Genomic DNA, 12,799 nt, shown 5'->3' with positions numbered 1-12,799 from the left:
TCATTGAAGGCCCTCTTGGAGAATGACTGGTGTAGGTATTGGGGATACTCTGGCGACTTGACATGAGTTGGGGTGTTTGTTTTTGAACCTACCTTCCCTCCCGATCCTGACTATAAGCACTTCAAGGTCACTGGCCCTATCTGACTCATCTCTAGATCCTCCAGGCCACTCACCTCTGCCCCTAACAGAGTCTAGTGCAGAGTAAAAGGTAGTGGAGTTTGGGTAAAGAAAGAAAGAAGGTCGTGCTGCTCTGGCCTTGGAGATGGGCCTCACTTAGAAGACTCCAGTCCGCTCGCCCTGGCCCTGCGCTACTGGCCACCTGCTGGACCTCGGAAACACCTGGGCCCTCCTGTTCTTCATTCAGCACTCACTGAGCACCCCACTTTGCCAGACTCTAAACTGCGAGCTGAACCTCCATTGATGAAATAGATACATCCCTACCCTAAGGAGTTTACAGGCTGGGGGTGTGCTTGGAGGGACAGACAGGTCAACAAAGAATTCCATCTCATGTGACACAGTCATGTACTCTCACAGAGGACAACAAGGGCATGCAAGGTGTGGGGAAGCCCAGAGGAGGGAGGAACTCGTTCTCTGTAGGAATGAGGAAGGCTTTCCTGAGGATATGCTTGAGTTGGGCTTGAAGGAAGAGTAGGAGTTGCCCAGAGGGTGAGAGCACTCCAGGCAGAGAGAACAGCATGAGCAAAGGCTCTGAGGCTGACAGGGCTGGTATGTTGAGGAAAAGGCAAAGCATGAGGCTCAACGGAGCCACAGTTCTAGGAGAGAACAGCCTGGGCCCAAGGTGAGCCCAGGTTCTGGAGTCAGACTGACCATGGTCCATATCTGCCTCCCTCTCATTATGGCGTCAACTTAGGGCAGAACCCAGTCTCCTCACCTGTGAAATGAGGATCATGATGGCTGTACCGAATAGTACCCGTGGTTGGAAGGATGTGTATCTTGTCTGGCACATCTAAGTGTCCAGGAGGTGCTGGCGATTGTTGTCAGGGTTATGATGATGAAGCTGAGAGCTTGGGATCTGGTCAGGGTTGGGTTTGAACCTCTGGGGCAGAGGATCTGACTTCCTGCAAGCATTTGCTCCTTAGTCGGAGAGCCTCTCAGCCTCCAGGGCACGGTTCATGAGGTCCTTGGTGTGTGCAGCAGCAGGAAAGCAGCACAGCCCTCCAGGGGCCCCTGGCTTGTTTCTGAGGGTAGAGATGTTTGGGGAACAGGGAGTCTGAGGGGCAGAACATGGCCTGTCCTCATGGGGGAAGTGGGTGGGTCAGCCCTGGACCCCCCATGCCTAGCCGATGTCAGGAAGATAGAAGTAGAGAATCCCAGCACTTAAGATTTGCAAGGAATCTCCTTGAGAGTATGATACACTGCTTCTCCAGGATACTGTGGGGAAAACTGAGGCCCAGAGAGGGGATAGGACTGCCCAAGGTCACACAGTGCGTCTGTCAGAGGTAGGACAAGTCAGGGACCCAGGTGTCCCGCCTTCCAGTCCCCCACACCCTGTATTGATTCTGTTCCTTTTACAGGCACCTGCTGTCATTCTCTGGCTTTAAAAACTGCAACTCACTTTCCAGAAGCAATTTCCTATGGGTGCTGATGGGTTTGCCCTTCCTGCTAATCAATGGGGCCCTGGAGTGCAGGGAGCTGAGCAGAGGGTTTCTGGCTTGTGCCCAGAGGCAGCGGGAAAAGCAGCCTGCACGTCCAGAGTTCTGGCTGCTGCTGGAAGGAGGAGGGGAGGGCTGTGCTAGCTGGCATCGGACTGCCTAGAACGTGAGTTCCCGCTGCTCCTCTGGCTGTGCCAGAGCCCTTGGATTTGGGTGCTGTCATTATTTGTTTGCCCCTTCAAAGACATCCAAGCAGAAATGGGACATTGGTGCTGGTCCTGAGAGTGTATCACAGCACAAGGAATGGTCGGCTGAGCCCACTCCCGTCAAGCAGCGTTTGTTGAGCAAATAAGGAGGTGTGCATGTGACAGGTGGAATTAAGACCTAGGTGGGATTTGGCACCCATTCCAGCAGAATAACCCGCCAAATTCACCTGGAGATTTGGGCATTAATCAGATTGGGTAACTTTGTCAAGACCACAGTTTTTCCTTCCAAGGGTTGTTGAGGAAGCTTATAACATGGGAGATAGCAACTTTGAGGAATTGAAATACGCCAGCTGGGTCAGGAAAGATAGCTCTCTCTCCCTTTCTTCCTTCCCCAAATCTTCGAGTCTTTGCTTTGTGCCAAAATGGGGCATTTTAGTTCTGGCATCAGGAGTGTGGGGGTGAGGGTGGGTGAAGTGCACGTACAGCATGTTTTGGAGGTGAGGTGGGTACAGAAATAAACACAGCTCATGGTGAAAGGGCACTATAAGCCATAAAACAGAGACAGGAGAAAGCACTTCAGGGGTTCCACGGTAGAAGACATCTGGGAGTGAATTTGACCTTGTTATGTGTTTGACTATCAGTGAGCACACTTAGCCACAGCATCTAAAAATCTGTGCTTAAATATTGCAGGCACCTACCAACATTCCCACTCAAATGCTCCTTGCAAACTATCAGAAACTGCTATTACAAATCACAAAATATGTTTATTTATTTACCTTACTATGAAGCAAAGAGAAATGAACTACAGTATTTGTGTTAAAGGTCTCATAAATCCACACACTCATTTCCTTGTTCAATTCTGTTACCCTTAACTTGAACATTTTACAAGAAATCAGTGTGCAAGAGCTCTACTTGCCACCAAAATTGTAGTTCATGTGCCTTTATGATGAAAATGTGCTATCGGCAGAGACGAGACAGAACTAACTTAATTTTTCCTGTCGGTCTCTGTAGTAGATCAATTAAACTGCCAAGGAGATCAAATATTTCAGACTGTATTTATTACATTAAGTATTTATGTTCAGGCCAAGCCTTTAAAGCATGATGTCATATAGGAATGTAGGCCGATGAGATCAATTCAGTAGAATTTGCTGTAACTTAATGGAAATGTAATTTTGTGTTTTAATTTACTGTCCAGGAGGTAGTATGTTCTCCAAACAAAAAAATTTTCAGGCTGCATTTAGGGGCCAGGTGGCTCTTGCACAGACTTGGATGATGGCACGTGTTGGTGGGGCCAGAGGGAAGAAGTTGTGGCCTTTTAGGTGGTTCACCGACTGGTGGGTTGGTTGCGTCCCAGGCAAAGGGACTCACTGATTTCAGTCATCACAAAATGGGAGATGGACAGAACGCTCCTGGTGGATTTTCCTTGCTGCTTCCTCAGCTGCACGTTCACTGGTCAATAACTCCGGTGCAGACTGAGGCCATTAGCCGTCATGGAGCGGCAGCTGGGTGCTGAGGACTCAGCTGTATTCCTTAGCAACTTTGTGGGACTCTGTTGTAAAGGAGAGCTTCCATTCCCATTATCTGAATGAAGGGGGACAGGAAATCATGAGTCATGAAAAGGGCACCATTTTTATGAGAGTAATACCTGGTCAGTTTAGAAAGGATGGAAAATACAATAAAACACAAAGAAAAATACAACAATCATTCATAACCTTACTACCCAGAATCAATCACTAGGAATATTTGGTATTGGGTCATTTGTTTTCTTCCCATTTATGAATATATCTCTCTAATAAATTTATGTATTTTATAACTTACTTAGAAATTAAAAAATTTGAAAGTAAAAAGTTTAAATTTGTAAATACTTTCTAGTTCTAAATAAATTTATGTGTGTATATATACCTATGATGCCATATGGATGTGGTATTTGGCTGTACATACACATCTACACTATGTGTATATACGTATGTATTATATATATATGGATATGTATGTATATACACATATACATACATATATCAAAATGGGACCGTATTGACTTACTGTTTCTTAACACCTGCTTTTTAAATTTAATATTTTATTATTTTTTTCACGGCACTAAATATCCTCCTATAATACAAGTTCATCATAGCTTCAGTGCATTCTATATGGGTGACTCTAACTTATTCAGTCAATTCTCTATGACTGGGCCATCAGGTTATTCATAGTTTTTTGCTGCATACGCCGAACTGGGATGACTTCTTTTGTAGCTGACTTAATTTTTAGCCCATTCGTGAGTGTAGCTTTTTGATAGATTTTAAAAAAAGAAAGAAAATTAGAGCCCCAAGTCCGGAAATCTAGTAATAAAGAGGAGACTTTTAAGAGTTTGTTTGGCTTACTCCTCAAAATTCTATTGGCAGAATAAATTTCTCTACTTTTTGGTCAGATGGGCAAGGCTTCATGGAGGAATCAATAGAGCTGTGAAACAGTGTAGGATTGTGTGTAACGCAGGGTGGAGGACCTGGGCTGATGAGGATGCTCCGGGCACAGTCACGCCTCTTGTAGCAGATCTCACTGTTCATTCTGGGTGTCCTCGGAGGGATGCTCAGAACAAGTTGAATTCTTTAGCCGGTCGCTGAAATGAATTGGTAATTGGAGTAAGCTGTGAATTGTGACAGCCTTGCCCTTAACTTGTGTGGGGTTGTGGAAATAATAGTTGTTTGAGGACTTAGTACTAGGTGCTGTATAGGATTTCTCCCAAAAGTAGGTGTATTACCTCCTCTCACAGATGAGGAAGCCAAAACTTGGAGAGATGGCGAGAAGCGCCACGACTGGTTAATGGTGGAGCCAGACTTTAAAGCCCACTTTCTTCCGCCCCAGCAGGATACGTCCGGCTTTCGGGCCCCAGAGACATCTTATCATCACTCTCATTTTATAGGATTTTGATAATGACGATTCGGTTTAGACTTTTTCCAAAGTGTCGTCGTCACCTCCCTGATGTAATAAGGAGGGGTGCTGGGCCTCTCTTGGGGCTGACTCAGCATTGTCTCATCACTAATAGTCACAGGCATGGTGCAGTTTTCAAAGCCCTTTCGAACATCACCTCTGGTGACAGTTCCTGCTGTCAGCCAGTGCCGGCTTCGGGCCATCCTGAGGGGTACTGCTTGGCTTGCCCCTATATTAAATGCTCCAGGTTACTGCGCATTTTGAGTTTTTTGGCTGTCTTATAAATTTTGGTCTCTTTTCTCGATATTACCCATCAATGTATCTGCCATGAGCAGCCATATTTCTTTCTAGTTTGTGGTGGTCTTGTAAATCCAACAACTTATGTTAGAAGTGCGCTTGGAAGGATCTTCAAGCAGTTGGGGAGGGCCTTGAGCGTGCTTTTCACGGGCAAAGGGCGTGCACTTTGGGGTCTGGGTTTTCACTCGGTAACTATTTGTTGTCTGCCGCCCTGAGCACCACAGAGGATGGATCTCTATTTTGTTGCTGCTGGTTTTCTGTAGCACTCTGGGTTGATGAAGTGGTTTGGGCAGCAGGGCCTATGGAGAAATCTGGTGATGCTATTGGTACTTGGAAATCATGGAGAAATCAAGAGTCAGTTTTAAATGGATCCTATTTGTGGAGGTCATTTTTTTCTTTGTTAAAAAATGGTTATAGGAGTTAAGAGAGATGCTAGTGTTGGACAATTTAAGTTAGATTGAAATCAGTTGAAATTCTGAAAACACTTTTAAGTTGGAAGGAGAACTCAGTTTGGTGATTCCCATCCCATTCTAAAGCCACTCCATTTTTTTGAAAGGGATTTAAAAATTTATCTTGTCCTATAGCCCATATTGTGCATGAAGATTCTCTACAACATCCTGTCAAGGGGGCTTCAGGGTATTATGACCAGAAACCCACCACCCCCGGAGACAGCTCATTGCATCTGCGCGACATGCTGCCGGTAAAGAAAAGAAAACCTCTTTCTGTCGTTTCTATCCATTGCCTCTACTCCTCCCTCCGCACCGAGAGAGAGAGTCGGAGGCCATTACCTCGTATCCGTCGTCCTTGGGGTCAGCTCAGCTAACTAGCACCAGTTCTTTCGCTTTCACTCTTCTTTCTCTCCTCCCTCTCTCTGGTCTGATGGTCTGACCATGATGGAGGGGAGAAGGCCTCTACCTTCCCTGTTTCTACAGATTCTGCCTCTGTGAAGGACACCCACAACCACATGGCTTCACAGTGACTTGCTGTGAAGTCATACTGACCACGTGCTCTACTGCTGACTCACGTCCTCCTCTGTGCAGTTGGATCCTTCGGCACTGATCACAGACTTGACACTCTTCCCTGATAAATATCATTGCATTAGATTTGCCTTCTTCCCTTTTGATCTTGTCTGCTGCACAGATTGCCTCTCAGTCTTGCCTGTATCTACATTCTGGATTGGCACATCTTCCGTGTTCTCACCCAGGTAAGGGCAGGGCAAAGAGAAAACGACTCCCAATGGTTCATTTTTCAGCATTCCTCGATATGACTAGACATTTATGAGTCCACCTATAAGCATCGGCTCCCTTTGATGGACACGTTAGCTGCTGTTTAGACTCGGAATATAGATGAGGAAAGACAGTGACATCTGTGAGGGGCTGTATGTCAAAGAATTTTGTTGGCCTGGGTGCGTCTCTCAGGGTCTGCCGCCTGCTGTGGGAGTGCCTGCCCAGCGAGCATGGTGCAGAGTCTTGGGACAGAGGCAGGGCTCTGGGGAGGTGTACAAGCCATGCAGTGCTTCCTTAGCCAGAGACTCTGTGAGTGGGGTGGGTCGAGGATGTCGGTTCAGGGGTGTGAGGCGGTGTGTGGCTGGGGGTGGCCCGAGGGACTTTGGAGGTCCTCACCCACTGGAGGAGCTGTGAAGCAGTCTTGATAGCCACAGGTGGTCCTCATCCTCCCCATGACTGACCCGAACTCTCCTTTGGCTCTTACAGTATTTTTTTTTAATTAAATTAAATTAAAATTTTTTTTGTGTGTGAGGAAGATTGGCCCTAAGCTAACATCCGTTGCCAGTCTTCCCTGGGCTGCTGAAGTGGAGTTTGCCAACTTAACTACGCCACTGGGCTGGCCTGTTAATTTAATTTTTAATTGTAGTAAAATACACATAAGACAAAATTTACCATCTTAACTGTTTTTTTTTTGGCGAGGAAGATTAGCCCTGAGCTAACATCTGTTGCCAATCCTCCTCTTTTTGCTGAGGCAGATTGGCCCTGGGCTAACATCCATGCCCATCTTCCTCTATTTTATGTGGGATGCTGCCACAGTATGGCTTGATAAGCAGTGTGTAGGTCTGAGCCTGGGATCCGAACCTGCAAACCCTGGGCTGCTGAAGTGGAGTGTGCGAACTTAACCACTACGTCACCAGGCCAGCCCCCAATCTTAACCATTTTTAAGGGTACAGTTCAGAAGTATTAAATACATTCCCAGTGTTGTGCAACCATCACCATCACTCATCCCCAGACCTTTTTATCTTCCCAAACTGAAGCTCTGTCCTCATTAAGCAGCAACCCTTCATTCCTCTCCACCCCCCAGCCCCTGGCAACCACCATTCTACTTTCTGTCTCTGTGAATCTGACTACCCTAGGCACCTTGTAAAGTGGAATCATAAGTATTTGTCTTTTTCTGACTGGCTTAGTTCAAGTAGTGCAATGTCCTCAAGGTTCAACCATGTTGTAGCCTGCATCAGAATTTCCTTCCTTTTTAAGGCTGAATTACACTCCATTGCATGCGGAGCCTTACAGTTTTTGACCACAGAGTGTCCCATAGTGGTGGGGTTCATCTGGTCCTCAGTTTCACCGTCTGTAGTGTGGGGGGTGAACTAGATGAGGTGCACACACCGTCGGCTCTGTGAGTTCCTTGTTTCTCTGACCCGCTGAATCTGAGTTTTGCAGGCCAGGAGTGTGATTATCGTGGCTTTCTTGGGGGCTAGCCCATTGCAGGTGCGACCTAGCAGGTGTAGGCTGCCTTGTCCAAGTGGCCCTTCTTCATCCTGCAGGTGACATATTCATCACAGAGTCACAGACCGTTTACCTCCCCCTTTGATGCTTACATTAAAGCGAGGCCTTGCTGGGAGCGAGAATCAGCCTGAGACGTGCTGAACCCACGTTTTGTGGGCTAGCCTGACACAGGGCCAGCTGCCCAGGGCTGAGCCTGAGGACTGCGGCCCCTTCCAGGTCCCCAGCAGCCCATAGCTCCGTCAAGCCCCCCTCAGACCTTCAGCACCTGCATGGCTTGGGTTCCCCAGCCCCTCACAATCCCTCCTCAAGTGTGCTGGGGGGGCGCTAATTTCAGTCTTCCCTCTTTTAAACATTCATTTAAAATTAATGTTTCTGAATTTAAAAGAAATTTATATTCATTGTAGAAAAATGAGAAAATTTCTAAAGAGACACAGAGAAAATCTTCAATATTCCCAGTGCTGAGAGGCTTCTCTGTTCTTCATGTGTTGGTCTCTTTACGTGTGAGCTCCCCTTTGGGAGGGAGACTTGGAGGGGCAGGCAGGCCTCCTCCATGGAGGTGGGTCCTGGCCCTTGGGATGGCTCCCAGGGCTCATGGCACAGGAGCTGTTCCCAGCAAAGGCTGAGCCTTCCCACGGGGCCTGGACTGGGGTCAATGTGCGGCTGTGTCTGTGTGAGTGCCACTAGGAGACGTGGGGCAGTCAGGACTTGAGATTTGACCCAGTGCAACTTTTTGTTCACTCCCTTCTGTCTCTGGAAATGTCACCAGGCTTGAGGCCCGCCAGGGTGTGAGGCTGTGGAATGGGCTCCCAGTATTCCCTTTGTCTGTTTGGCATCTGTGATTTGTCTCACGCTCATCTTGGTATCTGCTGCCTTCTGTAACGGCCTCTCGGTCAAACTTGAGGCACGAAGTGATGGCTGCATTTTAACCTCCTATTACAGTACTGGAGGAGCATGGAAAGGCTACTAGAATAATTCATATTATTTATTTATGGTACAATAAAAATTCACCTGTTGTAAATATGTAGACAGAAAATGTTTACATATAGTTACATTTTTGTAATGATTGTAGTATGGGAAAAAATGCTATTAAGTCCTTATAAAGATTTAGCAAAGAAATGTTAACAGCTCTAAGATTCTAGGATGGTTTGGTTCCAATTTTTGCTCTATTACCTTTTGCTTATGCCTCTCAAGTCCTGTAGTATAAATTGTTACTAAAGGACTTACCTTAAATAAGAGAAAAAGCTTGAGAAAAGGGCTTCCAAATACAAAAATAAAATTATCATTTGAGAAAAGCTACACATAAATATTAAACAAAAGTTTTTCAATTTTTCTGATTCCACCTCTGTGATAAACTGTGCAAACTTGGGCCAGTTACTCCTGGAGCCTCAGTTTCCTTACCTGGAGAGTGGGGATGAGTAATGCCAGCCACTGGGGCTGCCAGAGCGGTGATGGGAGGCTGGTGCTGGTGAAGGTGAGCTTCCTTTGGCCTCTGAGCAGGCTTGGAAAGGAAGAGAAAGATGCCCAAGTGTGCTTGAGCGGAGAGGAAGGTGCCTAGTTATCCCTGGGAAAGGAGGGTGGGAGTGTCCCAGTTGCCGGCGTAGCTGAAGCGCCTTCTGAAGGCTGGTCTCTACAAGTGGGCGCTGGGGCTGGGTGGCCCTCGCCCTCCTTTCTTCCCTTCCTCCTTTCCTTCCTTCACTCTCTCCCTCTCTCCTTCCAAGGGCCTGGCCTGCTCCAGGCACTGTGCTGGGCGTTGGGGCCGAGCAGTGAAGGAGACAGAAAGGTACTTGCCCCCTTGGGAGCTGACAGTCTTGGGGGAGGGTGTGGGGAGACAGACACAAACAAGTCCACAGGCCATCACCAATCCACCTACTGTTCGTGGCTGGTGCTGTGCAGGCATGAGCAGTGGGATCTGATGGAGCGTAACCAAGGAGCTGACACTGGATGGGAGGTCCTGATGGACTCCTTGCAGAGGCGACGGTCAATGGAGCCCTGCAGAGAGACAGAGAGGTGTGAGAAGAGCTTTCCAAGGCAGAGGGAGAGTCTCTTCATTCACAGGCAGAACCTGGTGAAGGGCCCAAGGTGGGAGGAACGTGTGCTCTTTCCAGACAGAGGGACACGGTGATTGAGGAGTGGGCCCTCTGCCTGGTGTGTGTTCCAGCTCTGCTACTCATTATTTAACCTTGGTCTCCTCCTCTGCAAAAGGAGATAACGGTAGAGCCTACTTGCTAGAATTGTTCCGAAGCTGAGATGCGTGAGGCATGATGCACTTAGAAGAACTGTGCCCGGTGCACGCGTGTTGCTCTAGTTAGTACAGCTCCTGTGTAGGTCTTTGCTGGGACGGTCGTTAGAGCAGCTGTAAGGAGGCCTGGGCAGCACATGAGAGGGAGGAGGCAAGGGCAGTGGGGGCCTGATCACGCAAGGGCTAGAAGGCTGCAGGGAAGAATTTGGATTCATTCAACAAATATGGATTTTGGTTCGAAAATACTCCCTAATTGCCATGCTGCTTCTTCCAAAGCCGGTGAGCACTTTCAGAAAGAGCCAAGAGACTGGCTTTGCTGCCCCTCCCTCACCAGAAGGGGAAAAGTGGTTGGCCCGCGCACGTGGAGCCGGCGGCCATGGCTGACCCAGGCCTCAGGGTCGGGCACTAAATCCCAACTGTTCTTGGCAGGGCCACAGTGGACCATCTCTTGCTCCCCTGGTGGGATCCGGCTCCCGAGCTGGCCCAGGCTGGCTTGGGGCTGGAGGCTGTGGTGATGCACGTCTCTTGCAGGAATCGCAGGGGGCTCACCATTGGACCTATCCGGGTGCTCAGCATCTCTCTCAAATAATGTCAGGCTGGCAGCCGAGTCTGCCCACCCAGTCTAGGTGCAAAGTCTGTGTGACTCCTGCCTCCACACCTGCCTGTGGTGGGCTGTTGTAGCCCAGGGGTGTCCCTCAAGGATGGGGATGGGGTCAGCACTGCCTAGCACTATTCAGTTCTCCCCTTGGAACTTGGATGGCCAACAAGACCACCGATTCCATGGCTAGACTATCCATATCCCCCTACACACACACACACACACACACACACACACATACAACATTCTCTCTGTTTGTTCCCATCTCAGAAATGGCACCTCCATTCATTCGGGTGCTCAGGCCCAAACCTAGGTGTCAGGTGTGAATCCTTCCTTTCTGTCACCCTCCACCTGCAGTCTACGAGCAATTTGCACAGGCTCTAACCTTCCGCATGAACCCAGAATCTGGCCACCTCTCACCAGCCCCCTCCAGCCACCTTGGGCCAAGCCCCCATCAGCTGGGACTGCATTATCCCAGCAGCCTCCCTGCCCTCTCCCCGATGCAGATAAGCTCTTGACACTCTCTGCCAAACCCACTGAGGCTTCCCTGAATTGCGTCCTGCAGGCCTGCAGGGCAGTCTGGCCCTGGTGACCTCCAACCCGTCTGCCACCCGCCTCGCCTGCAGTCTCTGGCTTCGGTCACTCTGAGTGCCCTGCTGCTCTCTGAACAGGCGACTTCTGTCCTTGCCTCCGTGCCTTTGCAATACTCTTCTGCCTAGCTGCATGCTCTCTCCGTGACATCCACACGGCTGACTTGTTGCACTCAGGTCTCTGCCGAACATCACCCTCCATTCACGGTTTCCATGGCGCTTACTGCCGCCTGCCTCTGCATCAGGGATGCGCGGGCTCTGGCGTGCCTCTCCCCTAGAGCTGTGCTCCATGAGGCCAGGGACTTGCTGCCTTATTCCTGCTGATTAGTCGCTGGGGCCGAGAACAGTGCCAGGTGCTCATGGGATAGTTGTTGGATAAACGCACGATTGAGGACGGTGCGTGGAGAGGAAGGCTCCTCAAACCGAGCACAGCAGAGGCCCCTCCTGGCCCTGTTCCTGGAGTGGTTCTGCAGTGCTGGCCCGCAGGCTAGGGGCCAGGCACTTGTTCCTAAGCCCCATTTCACACATGACACCTGTGCTCAGTGCTTTCCAAATCGATTCCTTCCGAGGTTCTCAAACCTCAATTCACAGTGCCCTCAGGGTCTCAGTTAATTTTTCAGGACACTCTTGGGCCACAAGAAATACCTAATTGTTCTGTTTATTAGACGGTTAGGTCCAACAACTCGGTAAGTATTTATGTCCCAACAACTTAGTACCCATTTGAAGAATAATATTTATAAATTAAAAGAAAAATCCTGTTTTTGTTTCATTCTTAAATAGCTACCATTACTTTCTAATGGGATATACGCCCACTGGGCTCTGCACGGCTCCTCTGACCTTGGAATCATGTTGGATGCCATCACCCTCATTTTATGTTCCCCATGGATTTTTGTGTGGTGCTGGCAGAACATTGCAAAATTCAGCTTCACAAAAATTTAACATCCTTGCAAAGAGTGCAGCGTGGTCTGTTAAAGCTGTGAGCTGCCTCTAGCTGGCAGCTTGTACAGCATCCGACAGGTGTGGCTGGGTTTCCCTCAACTTCAAAAATTTAGCATATCCCTGCAGTGCCCCTGTGAGTTCTTAGGGGTGCTTTGGCACATAGTTTGGGGAGTGTGGGATTACGTCACTGGATCCTCATAATGATCCTGTGAGGTAGGTCTCATTCCATTTTACAGAAGGAGAAGCCAAGGCTCAGAGAAGCCAAGACACTGGCCTAAGGCCACACAGCTGGTCGGTGAGGGAACCAGGACTGGTTAGGTCTCCCTGATGCTCTGATAATCCTTTGGACAGTCAACTGGATCTCTTAAGTTGTGCATCTTTGGGGTCCTGAGCACTTGTCATTTCTCCCTTTACTGTCCAGAACCAAGCAGAATCAGTCAGCCCCTTGCCCCCACCCCGAGTCCTGAGAGGCAGAATGCAGACAGTGATGTCAGCCTGTTGTGTTTCCTCCCTCCAGGGGGCCCACTGTGCTCCTGCTGTGTCCCGGACCCCATGGGGCTCTCCTTCCTCCCCACCTACGGCTGCCAGAGCAACCGCACGGCCAGTGTGGCCGCCCTGCGCATGAAGGCTCGCGAGCACTCGGAGGCTGTCCTACAG

At 48.9% G+C, this 12,799-nt stretch overlaps 1 protein-coding gene across 1 annotated transcript in view; it reads left to right on the top strand.

Moving 5' to 3' along the window:
* The window catches only part of DRGX (dorsal root ganglia homeobox), a 30,676-nt gene that overhangs the window by 17,751 nt on the left and 126 nt on the right, over window positions 1–12,799 (top strand). The window contains exon 6 of the mRNA XM_058542648.1: window positions 12,660–12,799. This exon is cut by the window's right edge and continues 126 nt beyond it. Coding sequence (XP_058398631.1) covers window positions 12,660–12,799 — 140 coding nt within the window. The remainder of the gene's footprint in view (window positions 1–12,659) is intronic.

This window comes from Diceros bicornis, chromosome 6, assembly GCF_020826845.1.
Source record: "Diceros bicornis minor isolate mBicDic1 chromosome 6, mDicBic1.mat.cur, whole genome shotgun sequence".
Taxonomy (NCBI): Eukaryota; Metazoa; Chordata; class Mammalia; order Perissodactyla; family Rhinocerotidae; genus Diceros; species Diceros bicornis.
The sequence above is the reverse complement of the archived record's forward strand: the minus strand, read 5'-3'. Positions and strand labels throughout refer to the sequence as shown.